This window comes from Oncorhynchus mykiss, chromosome 14, assembly GCF_057628025.1.
Source record: "Oncorhynchus mykiss isolate SJ-2025 chromosome 14, ASM5762802v1, whole genome shotgun sequence".
Taxonomy (NCBI): Eukaryota; Metazoa; Chordata; class Actinopteri; order Salmoniformes; family Salmonidae; genus Oncorhynchus; species Oncorhynchus mykiss.
In genome coordinates, this window is record NC_143035.1 from 32,800,736 (window position 1) to 32,817,597 (window position 16,862).

General features: G+C 45.3%; 1 protein-coding gene across 2 annotated transcripts in view; it reads right to left on the minus strand.

The window, feature by feature from the left end:
- Positions 1-15,498, minus strand: part of LOC110489150 (uncharacterized) — a 33,779-nt gene extending 18,281 nt beyond the window's left edge. Inside the window, exons 1-3 of one of the 2 annotated variants that reach the window (XM_036943334.2) lie at positions 15,091-15,498; positions 6,950-7,704; positions 5,650-5,711 (exon numbers count right to left, since the gene is read on the minus strand). In XM_036943334.2, coding sequence (XP_036799229.2) covers positions 5,650-5,711; positions 6,950-7,423 — 536 coding nt within the window. In that variant the 5' untranslated portion in view covers positions 7,424-7,704; positions 15,091-15,498. Of the gene's footprint in view, positions 1-5,649; positions 5,712-6,949; positions 7,705-14,985 lie in introns of both variants that reach the window. The other variant, XM_036943335.2, reaches the window with a different exon arrangement.
- Between the last annotated feature and the right edge of the window lie 1,364 nt (positions 15,499-16,862).

The window sequence follows — 16,862 nt, forward strand, 5'->3', positions numbered from 1 at the left end:
GACCAGCTGACATCATTGTCAGTGATTCTCTCATTAACACAGGTGTGAGTGTTGACGTGGACAAAGCTGGAGATCACTCTGTCGTGCTGATTGAGTTCGAATAACAGACTGGAAGCTTCAAAAGGAGGGTGGTGCTTGGAATCATTGTTCTTCCTCTGCCAACCATGGTTACCTGCAAGGAAACGCGTGCCGTCATCATTGCTTTGCACAAAAAGGGCAAGGATTTTGCTGCCAGTAAAATTGCACCTGAGTCAACCATTTATCGGCTCATCAAGAACTTCAAGGAGAGCGGTTCAGTTGTTGTGAAGAAGGCTTCAGGGCGCCCAAGAAAGTCCAGCAAGCACTAGGACGTCTCCTAAAGTTGATTCAGCTGCGGGATCGGGGCACCACCAGTACAGAGCTTGCTCAGGAATGGCAGCAGGCAGGTGTGAGGGCATCTGCACGCACAGTGAGGTGAATACTTTTGGAGGATGGCCTGGTGTCAAGAAGGGCAGCAAAGAAGCCCCTTCTCTCCAGCAAAAGCATCAGGGACAGACTGATATTCTGCAAAAGGTACAGGGATTGGACTGCTGAGGACTGGGGTAAAGTAATTTTCTCTGATGAATCCCCTTTCCGATTGTTTGGGGCATTCGGAAAAAAGCTTGTCCGGAGAAGACAAGGTGAGCGCTACCATTAGTCCTGTGTCATGCCAACAGTAAAGCATCCTGAGACCATTCATGTGGGGTTGCTTCTCAGCCAAGGGAGTGGGATCACTCACAATTTTGCCTAAGAACACAGCCATGAATAAAGAATGGTACCAACACATCCTCCGAGAGCAACTTCTCCCAACCATCTAGGAACAGTTTGATGACGAACAATGCCTTTTCCAGCATGATGGAGCACCTTGCCATAAAGCAAAAGTGATAACTAAGTGTCTCAGGGAACAAAACATCAATATTTTGGGTCCATGGCCAGGAAACTCCCCAGACCTTAATCCCATTGAGAACTTGTGGCCAATCCTCAAGAGGCGGGTAGACAAACAAAAACCCACAAATTCTGACAAACTCCAAGCATTGATTATGCAAGAATGGGCTGCCATCAGTCAGGATGTGGCCCAGAAGTTATTTGACAGCTAGCCAGGACGGATTGCAGAGGTCTTGAAAAAGAACACTGCAAATATTGACTCTTTGCATCAACTTCATGTATTTGTCAATAAAAGCCTTTGACACTTATACAATGCTTGTAATTATACTTCAGTTTTCCATAGTAACATCTTACAAAAATATCTAAAGACACTGAAGCAGCAAACTTTGTGGAAATTAATATTTGTGTCGTTCTCAAAACGTTTGGCCACGACTGTACACGTACTAATACCATAGTGCCTCACGAAGGGACCAATCTGTTCAAACTATTCCCACCCACACCCCAAATCTAACAGTACCTTGTTACAACACTCACACAAGGCAAACAAGCTCTATGTAAGAAGACAAATGCTTCTGTTCATAGGAGAGGCTCTTCTGTCGTCATAAAGGCTTTCAACTACATGTTCTGGCATATGTTGTTTAGAGAGAAAAGCTCTCTTCAATTAGGATTGGCACAACTGAATCTCTGAACTCTGTGTACTGTACACGCATGACAACATACCTGCTCTGCAAGGGGCCATGGCCTCGTAGCTACCGTCATACCCACTAGTGTTGTCACAATACTAGAATCATTAGTTCAGTACCAGATTTAGTAACACGATAGTCGATATCAAAAAGATGACACGGCATACAGTGCCTTGCGAAAGTATTCGGCCCCCTTGAACTTTGCGACCTTTTGCCACATTTCAGGCTTCAAACATAAAGATATAAAACTGTATTTTTTGTGAAGAATCAACAACAAGTTGGACACAATCATGAAGTGGAACGACATTTATTGGATATTTCAAACTTTTTTAACAAATCAAAAACTGAAAAATTGGGCGTGCAAAATTAATCAGCCCCCTTAAGTTAATACTTTGTAGCGCCACCTTTTGCTGTGATTACAGCTGTAAGTCGCTTGGGGTATGTCTCTATCAGTTTTGCACATCGAGAGACTGACATTTTTTCCCATTCCTCCTTGCAAAACAGCTCGAGCTCAGTGAGGTTGGATGGAGAGCATTTGTGAACAGCAGTTTTCAGTTCTTTCCACAGATTCTCGATTGGATTCAGGTCTGGACTTTGACTTGGCCATTCTAACACCTAGATATGTTTATTTTTGAACCATTCCATTGTAGATTTTGCTTTATGTTTTGGATCATTGTCTTGTTGGAAGACAAATCTCCGTCCCAGTCTCAGGTCTTTTGCAGACTCCATCGTGTTTTCTTCCAGAATGGTCCTGTATTTGGCTCCATCCATCTTCCCATCAATTTGAACCATCTTCCCTGTCCCTGCTGAAGAAAAGCAGGCCCAAACCATGATGCTGCCACCACCATGTTTGACAGTGGGGATGGTGTGTTCAGGGTGATGAGCTGTGTTGCTTTTACGCCAAACATAACGTTTTGCATTGTTGCCAAAAAGTTCAATTTTGGTTTCATCTGACCAGAGCACCTTCTTCCACATGTTTGGTGTGTCTCCCAGGTGGCTTGTGGCAAACTTTAAACTACACTTTTTATGGATATCTTTAAGAAATGGCTTTCTTCTTGCCACTCTTCCATAAAGGCCAGATTTGTGCAATATACGACTGATTGTTGTCCTATGGACAGAGTCTCCCACCTCAGCTGTAGATCTCTGAATTTCATCCAGAGTGATCATGGGCCTCTTGGCAGCATCTTTGATCAGTCTTCTCCTTGTATGAGCTGAAAGTTTAGAGGGACGGCCAGGTCTTGGTAGATTTGCAGTGGTCTGATACTCCTTCCATTTCAATATTATCGCTTGCACAGTGCTCCTTGGGTGTTTAAAGCTTGGGAAATCTTTTTGTATCCAAATCCGGCTTTAAACTTCTTCACAACAGTATCTCGGACCTGGCTGGTGTGTTCCTTGTTCTTCATGATGCTCTCTGCGCTTTTAACGGACCTCTGAGACTATCACAGTGCAGGTGCATTTATACGGAGACTTGATTACACACAGGTGGATTGTATTTATCATCATTAGTCATTTAGGTCAACATTGGATCATTCAGAGATCCTCACTGAACTTCTGGAGAGAGTTTGCTGCACTGAAAGTAAAGGGGCTGAATAATTTTGCACGCCCAATTTTTCAGTTTTTGATTTGTTAAAAAAGTTTGAAATATCCAATAAATGTCGTTCCACTTCAAGATTGTGTCCCACTTGTTGTTGATTCTTCACAAAAAATACAGTTTTATATCTTTTTGTTTGAAGCCTGAAATGTGGCAAAAGGTCGCAAAGTTCAAGGGGGCCGAATACTTTCGCAAGGCACTGTAAATAAATAGATAATACATATTATCCAAAGTCACAGAATGGCACTTGATCCAGACAGATCTTTTGAGTTTAATATTATTACATTATAATTGTTTTGATGTAAGAATTAATGAATCAATTATACAGGCAATGTGAATGTTTTTTTTCACCCAATCTAACCACATAACAACATAATGGTAATCATGTATTTGAATGGTAAATCTCTATTGATAAACTGTGGTGAATCAATATGTAACCAATACATATTATTCAATAAGTGTGCGCACATGCATCGAGTTATTCAGCTTGTTTTGGCTGATTGGTGGCTACAGATGTAAAACTGTTTACAATACCTTCCATTTAGGACTTATTGTACTGATCAACATCATTTGCATAGAAGAATCAATCTCTTCTCTTTAAGACCCATGACCTCAAGACAGAATGAGAGGGGAGATAACATGATACAGACCAGACTCCCAGTGGTTCCTCAGGACAGTATGAGAGGGGAGATAACATGATACAGACCAGACTCCCAGTGATTCCTCAGGACAGTATGAGAGGGGAGATAACATGATACAGACCAGACTCCCAGTGGTTCCTCAGGACAGTATGAGAGGGGAGATAACATGATACAGACCAGACTCCCAGTGGTTCCTCAGGACAGTATGAGAGGGGAGATAACATGATACAGACCAGACTCCCAGTGGTTCCTCAGGACAGTATGAGAGGGGAGATAACATGATACAGACCAGACTCCCAGTGGTTCCTCAGGACAGTATGAGAGGGGAGATAACATGATACAGACCAGACTCCCAGTGGTTCCTCAGGACAGTATGAGAGGGGAGATAACATGATACAGACCAGACTCCCAGTGGTTCAGGACAGTATGAGAGGGGAGATGACATGATACAGACCAGACTCCCAGTGGTTCCTCAGGACAGTATGAGAGGGGAGATAACATGATACAGACCAGACTCCCAGTGGTTCCTCAGGACAGTATGAGAGGGGAGATAACATGATACAGACCAGACTCCCAGTGGTTCCTCAGGACAGTATGAGAGGGGAGATAACATGATACAGACCAGACTCCCAGTGGTTCCTCAGGACAGTATGAGAGGGGAGATAACATGATACAGACCAGACTCCCAGTGGTTCCTCAGGACAGTATGAGAGGGGAGATAACATGATACAGACCAGACTCCCAGTGGTTCCTCAGGACAGTATGAGAGGGGAGTTAACATGATACAGACCAGACTCCCAGTGGTTCAGGACCGTATGAGAGGGGAGATAACATGATACAGACCAGACTCCCAGTGGTTCCTCAGGACAGTATGAGAGGGGAGATAACATGATACAGACCAGACTCCCAGTGGTTCAGGACAGAATGAGAGAGGAGCTAACATGATGCAGACCAGACTCCCAGTGAGTTCAGTGGTTCCTTGTGGCAGGCTAGAGCTAGCAATAAGGAAGTATAGACTGTGGAGAAGGCATGGTGCTCTCGAGCTATAGGGGACCATCGGCTGATAGACAGACTTGATCGTCTCTGTCGACGAAACGAGACACATTTGACAACAAAAATAAAAACAGTACACACAGACACCAACCATATCTGCAGCATCAACAAAGAGACATTACTTCCAAACTGTCCACCGATTTTAAATCTAACATCTAAACTCTACATAAAATTAAAGTGAAAACATCAAGCTGTAGAAAAGCACAACTAGTTGTTTTGAAAGTAATTTCCAGAATCATAAACTACAGAGTAGAGGATGAGGACTATCAGTGTGTCCCACATAGCCCCCTATGTCTGACTGCCTCTACTGGAGGGCAGCTCTCCTTGAGGGTCTGAGCAGGTGTCAACTTTGACCCCCTGGGTCACCATCTGACCCCCCACCCACCCTGTGCTCCCCTACAGTCCTGCCATCTCCTAGGCACCTGTCACCTCCTTGACACCCTTTGTCCCCTCATACTTCGACAACCCCCCCCCCCCCCCCCCCCCTCCACCACCCGTCTTCACACTAACACACTTACGTGCAATCACACTTGCACGCAGACACACTTCCCACTCCTTGACAAATGCTCATCCTCTCTAGTGTGAAGGATTGTTCCCCTGGGTGCTATCCTATCCCCTCCATACAGACTGTAATAGCTTTTCTGATTCATGGTGTTGACCTCTGATACCAGAGCACCACGTACTCTCTAGTACCTTCTATTTATTACAACAACAACAACAACAACAACAACAAAATAAAATAAATGAAAGTGCTGAGGAAATGGTAGTAGATCCTTACGTCTTAAACTGCCGTAGAAATATTCCCACATTCATACTGCGTTTGGAGTCCAGTAGTGAGACCTGCAAATACAGATGCAGAGAACAACGTCAGATACTATCAAGGTGGAATGATAGTTGGTAGTCTACCGGTATATCAGTGGAGGCTGCTGAGGGGAGGACGGCTCATAATAATGGCTGGTACGGCGCGGATGGAAACCATGTGTTTGATATCGTTCCACTTATTCCACTCCAGCCATAGCTACGAGCCCGTCCTCCCCAATTAAGGTGCCACCAACCTCCTGTGTGGTATTTGCAGTATCTTTCTACAGTATCTCTTTCAACTTTACAGACAACACATTCCATCAATATAGGCTACCTGGCAGTTTAAACTACACCTAGCCTCTGTGCCAGTCAGTGGCTGCCTCTAGCCAGTATGCTGTTGTCTTGGCACAGCAACAACATACCACTGCTGAATGGAGACAGACTGGCAGTAACTCATACTGCACTCCGATCCCATACCTTGTCTCTGGTGCTGTCTCTCCTAGCCCTCTACCCCACCCATCCCCAGCCCTCTCCCCAGCCCTCTCCCCCACCCATCCCCAGCCCTCTCCCCCACCCATCCCCAGCCCTCTCCCCACCCATCCCCAGCCCATCTCACCCTCTCCCCCACCCATCCCCACCCATCTCTCCCACCCATCTGCAGCCCTCTCATCCTCTCCCACCCATCTCCAGCCCTCTCATCCTCTCCCACCCATCCCCAGCCCTCTCATCCTTTCCCACCCATCCCCAGCCCTCTCATCCTCTCCCACCCATCCCTGCCCATCTCATCCTCTCCCACCCATCTCCAGCCCTCTCATCCTCTCCCACCCATCTCCAGCCCTCTCATCCTCTCCCACCCATCTCCAGCCATCTCATCCTCTCCCACCCATCTCCAGCCCTCTCATCCTCTCCCACCCATCTCCAGCCCTCTCATCCTCTCCCACCCATCTCCAGCCCTCTCATCCTCTCCCACCCATCTCCAGCCCTCTCATCCTCTCCCACCCTTCTCCAGCCCTCTCATCCTCTCCCACTCATCTCCAACCCTCTCATCCTCTCCCACCCATCTCCAGCCCTCTCCTCTCCCACCCATCTCCAGCCCTCTCATCCTCTCCCACCCATCTCCAGCCCTCTCCTCTCCCACCCATCTCCAGCCCTCTCCTCTCCCACCCATCTCCAGCCCTCTCCTCTCCCACCCATCTCCAGCCCTCTCCTCTCCCACCCATCTCCAGCCCTCTCCTCTCCCACCCATCTCCAGCCCTCTCCTCTCCTAACTATCTCACCTTATCTGTGGTGTTGTCCTGGGGTGAACTGCATCGCATCAGCACAGACCTGCGTCTCAAACTCCTGGCTCTGTCCTGAGGTTTACTGTCCTTCTGTCCAAACAGCTCATCCAGAGAGTGGAGGTCTATAGGGAACTCTTCCTCCTCCGTAGCCGCTCCACTCCAGACACTCTTCCTCCCCTCCACCTTCTCCTTAGGGATCTGCTCCCAGTTCAGCTTCCTCAGCCGGCTGCGATGGGCCGAGTCCATACGGGTCAGAGGAGAGGAGCAGGAGGTGGAGGGAGGTGGGGGCGGAGGAGGGGGCGGAGGAGGGGGCGGAGGAGGGGTTTGGGTTAGGGGAGCAGAGGTAAGGCCAGGAAGGGTGTCCATAGCTGTCACTTCCAAGACGAGGGGTGCAACACCGCGAGGGCTGGCGGGTGGCGTTCCATGAAAGGCACAGGACTCCTTGATGGACACGGTTAGGTTGATAAGCATAGAGGCTAGTTGGGAGTTAGGATAGGGCTCAACTAGGGTTTAGGACTGGTTGAAGAGCATGGAGGCTAGTTGGGAGTTAGGATAGGGCTCAACTAGGGTTTAGGACTGGGACTGGTTGTGGACTAGCATTGCAGATAGCCAGTGTTCAACATGGATAGATGGATATTGAGATGTAAGGTATGGCGGCTAGTTAGGCTGTAGCTTTAATGTCTCTACTCAACCAAGGTGTGTCCTCTTCTCTATTTTCTTCTCACAGTGGTGCAAGTCTCAGTCTCTCCAATCTAGGAAAACAACAACACAGGGAAATCAACTCTCAGTAAAGTTCAGACATTGACATACATACCTAAGAATACCTCTCATGCCACATCTTGATTATGCTAATAGCAGTGTAGGCCACGCTGGTATCAGACAATGTAATGAAGCATTTCACCCAGTCTCCATGATCACATGGCTTATTTAAAAGACAGACAGACACACATTATAAATAGAGGCCCTGTCTAGTCTGGTCTAGTCCTGGGCTTGACATTAACGTCTTCATATCTTTTAGTTCCTATGTAATTGTTTTATTTAACTAGGCATGTCTTTTAGTTCCTATGTAATTGTTTTATTTAACGAGGCATGTCTTTTAGTTCCTATGTAATTGTTTTATTTAACGAGGCATGTCTTTTAGTTCTTATGTAATTGTTTTATTTAACGAGGCATGTCTTTTAGTTCCTATGTAATTGTTTTATTTAACGAGGTATGTCTTTTAGTTCCTATGTAATTGTTTTATTTAACGAGGCATGTCTTTTAGTTCCTATGTAATTGTTTTATTTAACGAGGCATGTCTTTTAGTTCCTATGTATTGTTTTATTTAACGAGGCATGTCTTTTAGTTCCTATGTAATTGTTTTATTTAACAAGGCATGTATTTTAGTTCCTATGTAATTGTTTTATTTAACGAGGCATGTCTTTTAGTTCCTATGTAATTGTTTTATTTAACGAGGTATGTCTTTTAGTTCCTATGTAATTGTTTTATTTAACGAGGCATGTCTTTTAGTTCCTATGTAATTGTTTTATTTAACGAGGCATGTCTTTTAGTTCCTATGTAATTGTTTTATTTAACGAGGCATGTCTTTTAGTTCCTATGTAATTGTTTTATTTAACGAGGCATGTCTTTTAGTTCCTATGTATTGTTTTATTTAACGAGGCATGTCTTTTAGTTCCTATGTAATTGTTTTATTTAACGAGGCATGTCTTTTAGTTACCAGACATTTACGGCGATTCGGAAGTAAAGTGTTCCATTGTCACTCATTGTGATTACCTGATGTAAAAAGTTGAGCCTCAGCCTACATCAACCGATGGCATTTGGAAACTATGTAACTTGTGTTGTGTATTGTGATTGACAAAACACATTTGCAAATAATAAAGTATTTCTTATTCGTCTGTATTCTTTATGAATAAAAAAGAAAAAAAATTATATACAAGGCGAAGACCAATATTTATGGTTTTTCTAAAATAATTTGGAATATTCCAGTGTGCTGGCCCGAGAGCTACTAATACCGACACCTGACTAGTCCTTTAATTAGCAGCATGGTTATGCCTGTTATATCTCTACAGCGGATCTAACTGGCTGTTACACTGCCTGGGATATATAACCTCCAGTTCGGTTACACTCTCCAGGTCGGTTACACTCTCCAGTTAGGTTCCACTCTCCAGGTAGGTTACCCTCTCCAGTTAGGTTACACTCTCCAGGTCGGTTACACTCTCCAGTTAGGTTCCACTCTCCAGTTAGGTTCCACTCTCCAGGTAGGTTACCCTCTCCAGTTAGGTTACACTCTCCAGGTAGGTTACCCTCTCCAGTTAGGTTACACTCTCCAGGTAGGTTACACTCTCCAGTTAGGTTACAGTCTCCAGTTAGGTTACACTCTCCAGGTCGGTTACACTCTCCAGTTAGGTTCCACTCTCCAGGTAGATTACACTCTCCAGTTAGGTTACACTCTCCAGTTAGGTTACACTCTCCAGTTTGGTTACACTCTCCAGTTAGGTTACACTCTCCAGGTAGGTTACACTCTCCAGGTAGGTTACACTCTCCAGGTAGGTTACACTCTCCAGTTAGGTTACACTCTCCAGTTAGGTTACACTCTCCAGGTCGGTTACACTCTCTAGTTAGGTTACACTCTCCAGTTTGGTTACACTCTCCAGGTAGGTTACACTCTCCAGTTAGGTTACACTCTCCAGGTCGGTTACACTCTCCAGTTAAGTTCCACTCTCCAGGTAGGTTACACTCTTCAGTTAGGTTACACTCTCCAGTTAGGTTACACAATTTTCAGTCAGGTTACACTCTCCAGGTCGGTTACACTCTCCAGTTTGGTTACACTCTCCAGGTAGGTTACACTCTTCAGTTAGGTTACACTCTCCAGTTAGGTTACACTCTCCAGGTCGGTTACACTCTCCAGTTAGGTTCCACTCTCCAGGTAGGTTACACTCTCCAGGTAGGTTACACTCTCCAGGTAGGTTACACTCTCCAGGTAGGTTACACTCTCCAGGTCGGTTACACTCTCCAGTTTGGTTACACTCTCCAGGTAGGTTACAGTCTCCAGTTAGGTTACACAATTTTCAGTTAGGTTACACTCTCCAGGTAGGTTACAGTCTCCAGTTAGGTTACACAATTTTCAGTTAGGTTACACTCTCCAGGTAGGTTACAGTCTCCAGTTAGGTTACACAATTTTCAGTTAGGTTACACTCTCCAGGTAGGTTACAGTCTCCAGTTAGGTTACACAATTTTCAGTTAGGTTACACTCTCCAGGTCGGTTACACTCTCCAGGTCGGTTACACTCTCCAGGTCGGTTACACTCTCCAGTTAGCTTACACTCTCCAGTTAGCTTACACTCTCCAGTTAGGTTACACTCTCCAGGTAGGTTACACTCTCCAGGTAGGTTACACTCTCCAGTTAGGTTACACTCTTCAGTTAGGTTACACTCTCCAGGTAGGTTACACTCTCCAGTTTGGTTACACTCTCCAGTTAGGTTACACTCTCCAGGTAGGTTACACTCTCCAGGTAGGTTACACTCTCCAGGTAGGTTACACTCTCCAGTTAGGTTACACTCTCCAGGTCGGTTACACTCTCCAGGTCGGTTACACTCTCCAGTTAGGTTACACTCTCCAGTTTGGTTACACTCTCAGGGTAGGTTACACTCTCCAGGTAGTTTACACTCTCCAGTTAGGTTACACTCTCCAGTTAGGTTACACTCTCCAGGTCGGTTACACTCTCCAGTTAAGTTCCACTCTCCAGGTAGGTTACACTCTCCAGTTAGGTTACACTCTCCAGTTAGGTTACACAATTTTCAGTCAGGTTACACTCTCCAGGTCGGTTACACTCTCCAGTTTGGTTACACTCTCCAGGTAGGTTACACTCTTCAGTTAGGTTACACTCTCCAGTTAGGTTACACTCTCCAGTTAGGTTACACTCTCCAGGTCGGTTACACTCTCCAGTTAGGTTCCACTCTCCAGGTAGGTTACACTCTCCAGGTAGGTTACACTCTCCAGGTAGGTTACACTCTCCAGGTCGGTTACACTCTCCAGTTTGGTTACACTCTCCAGGTAGGTTACAGTCTCCAGTTAGGTTACACAATTTTCAGTTAGGTTACACTCTCCAGGTAGGTTACAGTCTCCAGTTAGGTTACACAATTTTCAGTTAGGTTACACTCTCCAGGTCAGTTACACTCTCCAGTTTGGTTACACTCTCCAGGTAGGTTACAGTCTCCAGTTAGGTTACACAATTTTCAGTTAGGTTACACTCTCCAGGTCGGTTACACTCTCCAGGTCGGTTACACTCTCCAGGTCGGTTACACTCTCCAGTTAGCTTACACTCTCCAGTTAGGTTACACTCTCCAGGTAGGTTACACTCTCCAGGTAGGTTACACTCTCCAGGTAGGTTACACTCTCCAGGTCAGTTACACTCTCCAGTTAGGTTACACTCTTCAGTTAGGTTACACTCTCCAGGTAGGTTACACTCTCCAGTTAGGTTACACTCTCCAGGTCGGTTACACTCTCCAGGTAGGTTACACTCTCCAGGTCGGTTACACTCTCCAGGTCGGTTACACTCTCCAGTTAGATTACAGTTAGGTTACACTCTCCAGGTCGGTTACACTCTCCAGTTAGGTTACACTCTCCAGTTAGGTTACACGCTCCAGGTCAGTTATACTCTCCAGTTAGGTTACACTCTCCAGTTAGGTTACACTCCCCAGTTAGGTTACACTCTTCAGTTTGGTTACACTCTCCAGTTAGGTTACACTCTCCCGTTAGGTTACACTCTCCCGTTAGGTTACACTCTCCCGTTAGGTTACAGTTTGGTTACAATTAGGTTACAGTCTCCAATTAGGTTACACTCTCCAGTTAGGTTACACTCTCCAGTTAGGCTACACTCTCCAGTTAGGCTACACTCTCCAGTTAGGTTACACTCTCCAGTTAGGTTACACTCTCCAGGTAGGTTACACTCTCCAGGTAGGTTACACTCTTCAGTTAGGTTACACTCTCCAGTTAGGTTACACTCTCCAGTTAGGTTACACTCTCCAGGTCGGTTACACTCTCCAGGTCGGTTACACTCTCCAGTTAGCTTACACTCTCCAGTTAGCTTACACTCTCCAGTTAGGTTACACTCTCCAGGTAGGTTACACTCTCCAGGTAGGTTACACTCTCCAGGTAGGTTACACTCTCCAGGTAGGTTACACTCTCCAGTTAGGTTACACTCTTCAGTTAGGTTACACTCTCCAGTTTGGTTACACTCTCCAGTTAGGTTACACTCTCCAGTTAGGTTACACTCTCCAGGTCGGTTACACTCTCCAGGTCGGTTACACTCTCCAGTTAAGTTCCACTCTCCAGGTAGGTTACACTCTCCAGTTAGGTTACACTCTCCAGTTAGGTTACACAATTTTCAGTCAGGTTACACTCTCCAGGTCGGTTACACTCTCCAGTTTGGTTACACTCTCCAGGTAGGTTACACTCTTCAGTTAGGTTACACTCTCCAGTTAGGTTACACTCTCCAGGTCGGTTACACTCTCCAGGTCAGTTACACTCTCCAGTTAGGTTCCACTCTCCAGGTAGGTTACACTCTCCAGGTAGGTTACACTCTCCAGGTAGGTTACACTCTCCAGGTTGGTTACACTCTCCAGTTTGGTTACACTCTCCAGGTAGGTTACAGTCTCCAGTTAGGTTACACAATTTTCAGTTAGGTTACACTCTCCAGGTAGGTTACAGTCTCCAGTTAGGTTACACAATTTTCAGTTAGGTTACACTCTCCAGGTCAGTTACACTCTCCAGTTTGGTTACACTCTCCAGGTAGGTTACAGTCTCCAGTTAGGTTACACAATTTTCAGTTAGGTTACACTCTCCAGGTCGGTTACACTCTCCAGGTCGGTTACACTCTCCAGGTCGGTTACACTCTCCAGTTAGCTTACACTCTCCAGTTAGGTTACACTCTCCAGTTAGGTTACACTCTCCAGGTAGGTTACACTCTCCAGGTCAGTTACACTCTCCAGTTAGGTTACACTCTTCAGTTAGGTTACACTCTCCAGGTAGGTTACACTCTCCAGTTAGGTTACACTCTCCAGGTCGGTTACACTCTCCAGGTAGGTTACACTCTCCAGGTCGGTTACACTCTCCAGGTCGGTTACACTCTCCAGTTAGATTACAGTTAGGTTACACTCTCCAGGTCGGTTACACTCTCCAGTTAGGTTACACTCTCCAGTTAGGTTACACACTCCAGGTCAGTTATACTCTCCAGTTAGGTTACACTCTCCAGTTAGGTTACACTCTCCAGTTAGGTTACACTCCCCAGTTAGGTTACACTCTTCAGTTTGGTTACACTCTCCAGTTAGGTTACACTCTCCAGTTAGGTTACACTCTCCCGTTAGGTTACACTCTCCCGTTAGGTTACACTCTCCCGTTAGGTTACAGTTTGGTTACAATTAGGTTACAGTCTCCAATTAGGTTACACTCTCCAGTTAGGTTACACTCTCCAGTTAGGCTACACTCTCCAGTTAGGCTACACTCTCCAGTTAGGTTACACTCTCCAGTTACGTTACACTCTCCAGTTAGGTTACACTCTCCAGTTAGGTTTCAGTTAGGTTCCACTCTCCAGGTCGGTTACACTCTCCAGGTCGGTTACACTCTCCAGGTAGGTTACACTCTCCATGTAGGTTACACTCTCCAGGTAGGTTACAATTAGGTTACACTCTCCAGGTAGGTTACACTCTCCAGGTAGGTTACACTCTCCAGGTCGGTTACAATTAGGTTACACTCTCCAGGTAGGTTACACTCTCCAGGTAGGTTACACTCTCCAGGTCGGTTACACTCTCCAGTTAGGTTACACTCTCCAGGTAGGTTACACTCTCCAGGTCGGTTACACTCTCCAGGTTGGTTACACTCTCCAGGTAGGTTACACTCTCCAGGTAGGTTACACTCTCCAGATAGGTTACACTCTCCAGGTCGGTTACACTCTCTAGGTCGGTTACACTCTCCAGTTAGGTTACAGTTTGGTTACACTCTCCAGGTCGGTTACACTCTCCAGTTAGGTTTCACTCTCCAGTTAGGTTACACTCCCCAGTTAGGTTACACTCCCCAGTTAGGTTTCACTCTCCAGTTAGGTTACACTCTCCAGTTAGGTTACACTCTCCAGGTAGGTTACACTCTCCAGGTTGGTTACACTCTCCAGGTCGGTTACACTCTCCAGGTAGGTTACACTCTCCAGGTTGGTTACACCCTCCAGGTCGGTTACACTCTCCAGTTAGGCTACACTCTCCAGGTCGGCTACACTCTCATAGGAAGTTCAAGGTGTTGGGCAAAGTACTTGGGGAGAGGGGGGGGGGGGTTTCACCCTGATGCCTGCCTCAAGTCCACACCTCCACAATGCCCTGCCTGTTGCATTTCCTTCTAATTATTGCAAATTTAGACATCCGAAGGAGAGAGGTGTATTGAAACAGATTATCATCTCTCTCAGACACACACATTATAGAGTTAACGAAAATGTCCCTACATTTCTCGGGTATAATATTACTAGATTATGATTAGATAAGACACGTCTAGTCACGAATATTAAACAGACTCCAAAATGTAGCAATAAGCGTCACACACCCACTGGAAAGTTTAGGCCTAACCTGCAATTACACAAATGAGTCATACATGTTTCAAGTGCATGTTCTATTTCATCTGATTGAAAATATAAAAATGTATCAATCATAAATGTCAACATGTGAGCCTTGTCATTTGGTTTTCTCTGCATGAATGACAACACTGGGGCACTGAGGCGCTTGATCAATGCCAAGTTAGTTGTTCCACTTCGCAACGCAAAGCCTGATGGTTTAAATCAAGGAGGAAAGAAGACTAGTAAAGCCTTAGGTTACAGGACTGGTTTTCTGTGGACACGCCCAAAACAAACACATCCAATTGTCAAATTTAGCCTAAACGGTGTCAGTTCCCAAAATAGACTTTAATTTAAAACACTTAGCCACCTGGATGTTTTAAATTAAATCTCTGCACATGTTTTTTCTCAATGAAATGTAGGCTAAATTACTTTATAATTACCCTATAATGCCTTGCAATTCCCCGGTTAATCGTAATCCTCTCATGGTTATTTCCATTTTTTTTCCTGCAAGAAAATCCCTAAAAACAAAACCATATGCTACTTACAGTGCGTTATAATGCGATATCCAACTTTACAAAGTTATTGCCAAAACGTATTTTACAAATCCTTATTTATTGTTGTAAACTTCAATGAAAAACGTATTGTTTTATTTCGTTCTCTGTTGCTTGCCTCCTCACTCAAGCCAATGCATTGTGCTGCTCCGCAGTTTCAAGTGTTCTCCTCTGCTCCGCTCAATTTGCAGGAAAACTTTCCCAGCGCTGAAGCAACGCGCATGCCCGCCGCGTCGTCCTTGATTTGCCCAGGGACAAGTTTATCTGGACGCAACGTTTTGGAACATTCAGATATAAATATGTTAAGTAGAACAAACATGCCACTCTGACATGTAGAATAAGGAATCACGTCGCCTCTATTCATGCATTTCTATCTGCAAGTTTTGACGACGTTTGGCCACTGAACGTGGTTCCTGATCTTTTTGCGTTGTTTCCGCCCAACTTTGCCATGTGATGGACAAACAGGTACTTCATTGACCATTCCAGTGGAGGCGACTGCATACCTGGGCACATTTATAATACCCTGGGCACATTTATAATACCCTGGGCACATTTATAATACCCTGGGCACATTTAGAATACCCTGGGAACATTTAGATTACCCTGGGAACATTTAGAATACCCTGGGAACATTTAGAATACCCTGGGAACATTTATAACGGGTTTACACACTCATTCACACATAATTGTGAGTAAAAAAGTGTACCCATGAAAATGATATAGAAAGTGCCATTAGAATATACTGTATAGATATAGTTGCGGCCAAATATATTGGCACCCTTGCAATTTTCTTAAATAATTCCCTATTTCTTCACACCTTGTTAATTTATTTAATGTAATGTAATGAGAGAGGGAGAGAGAGAGAGTAATGAGAGAGGGAGAGAGAGAGAGTAATGAGAGAGAGAGAGAGAGAGAGTAATGAGAGAGGGAGAGTAATGAGAGAGAGAGAGAGAGAGAGAGTAATGAGAGAGGGAGAGTAATGAGAGAGAGAGAGAGAGAGAGTAATGAGAGAGGGAGAGAGAGAGAGTAATGAGAGAGGGAGAGAGAGAGAGTAATGGGAGAGAGAGAGAGAGTAATGAGAGAGGGAGAGAGAGATAGAGATTAATGAGAGAGGGAGAGAGAGAGAGTAATGAGAGAGGGAGAGAGAGAGTAATGAGAGAGGGAGAGAGAGAGAGTAATGAGAGAGAGTAATGAGAGAGGAGAGAGTAATGAGAGAGGGAGAGAGAGAGAGTAATGAGAGAGGGAGAGAGAGAGAGTAATGAGAGAGGGAGAGAGAGAGAGTAATGGGAGAGAGAGAGAGAGTGTAATGAGAGAGGGAGAGAGAGATAGAGATTAATGAGAGAGAGTAATGAGAGAGGGAGAGAGAGAGAGAGAGTAATGAGAGAGGGAGAGAGAGAGTAATGAGAGAGGGAGAGAGAGAGAGAGAGAGAGAGTAATGAGAGAGGGAGAGAGAGAGAGAGTAATGAGAGAGGGAGAGAGAGAGAGAGAGAGTAATGAGAGAGGGAGAGAGAGAGCGAGAGAGAGTAATGAGAGGGAGAGAGAGAGAGTAATGAGAGAGAGAGAGAGAGAGAGAGAGAGAGAGGGAGAGTAATGAGAGAGGGAGAGAGAGAGAGAGAGTAATGAGAGAGAGGGAGAGTAATGAGAGAGAGTAATGAGAGAGAGAGAGAGAGAGAGAGAGAGAGAAAGGGGGGGAGAGAGAGAGGGAGAGAGAGAGAGTAATGAGAGCGAGAGAGAGAGAGAGAGTAATGAGAGAGAGAGAGAGAGAG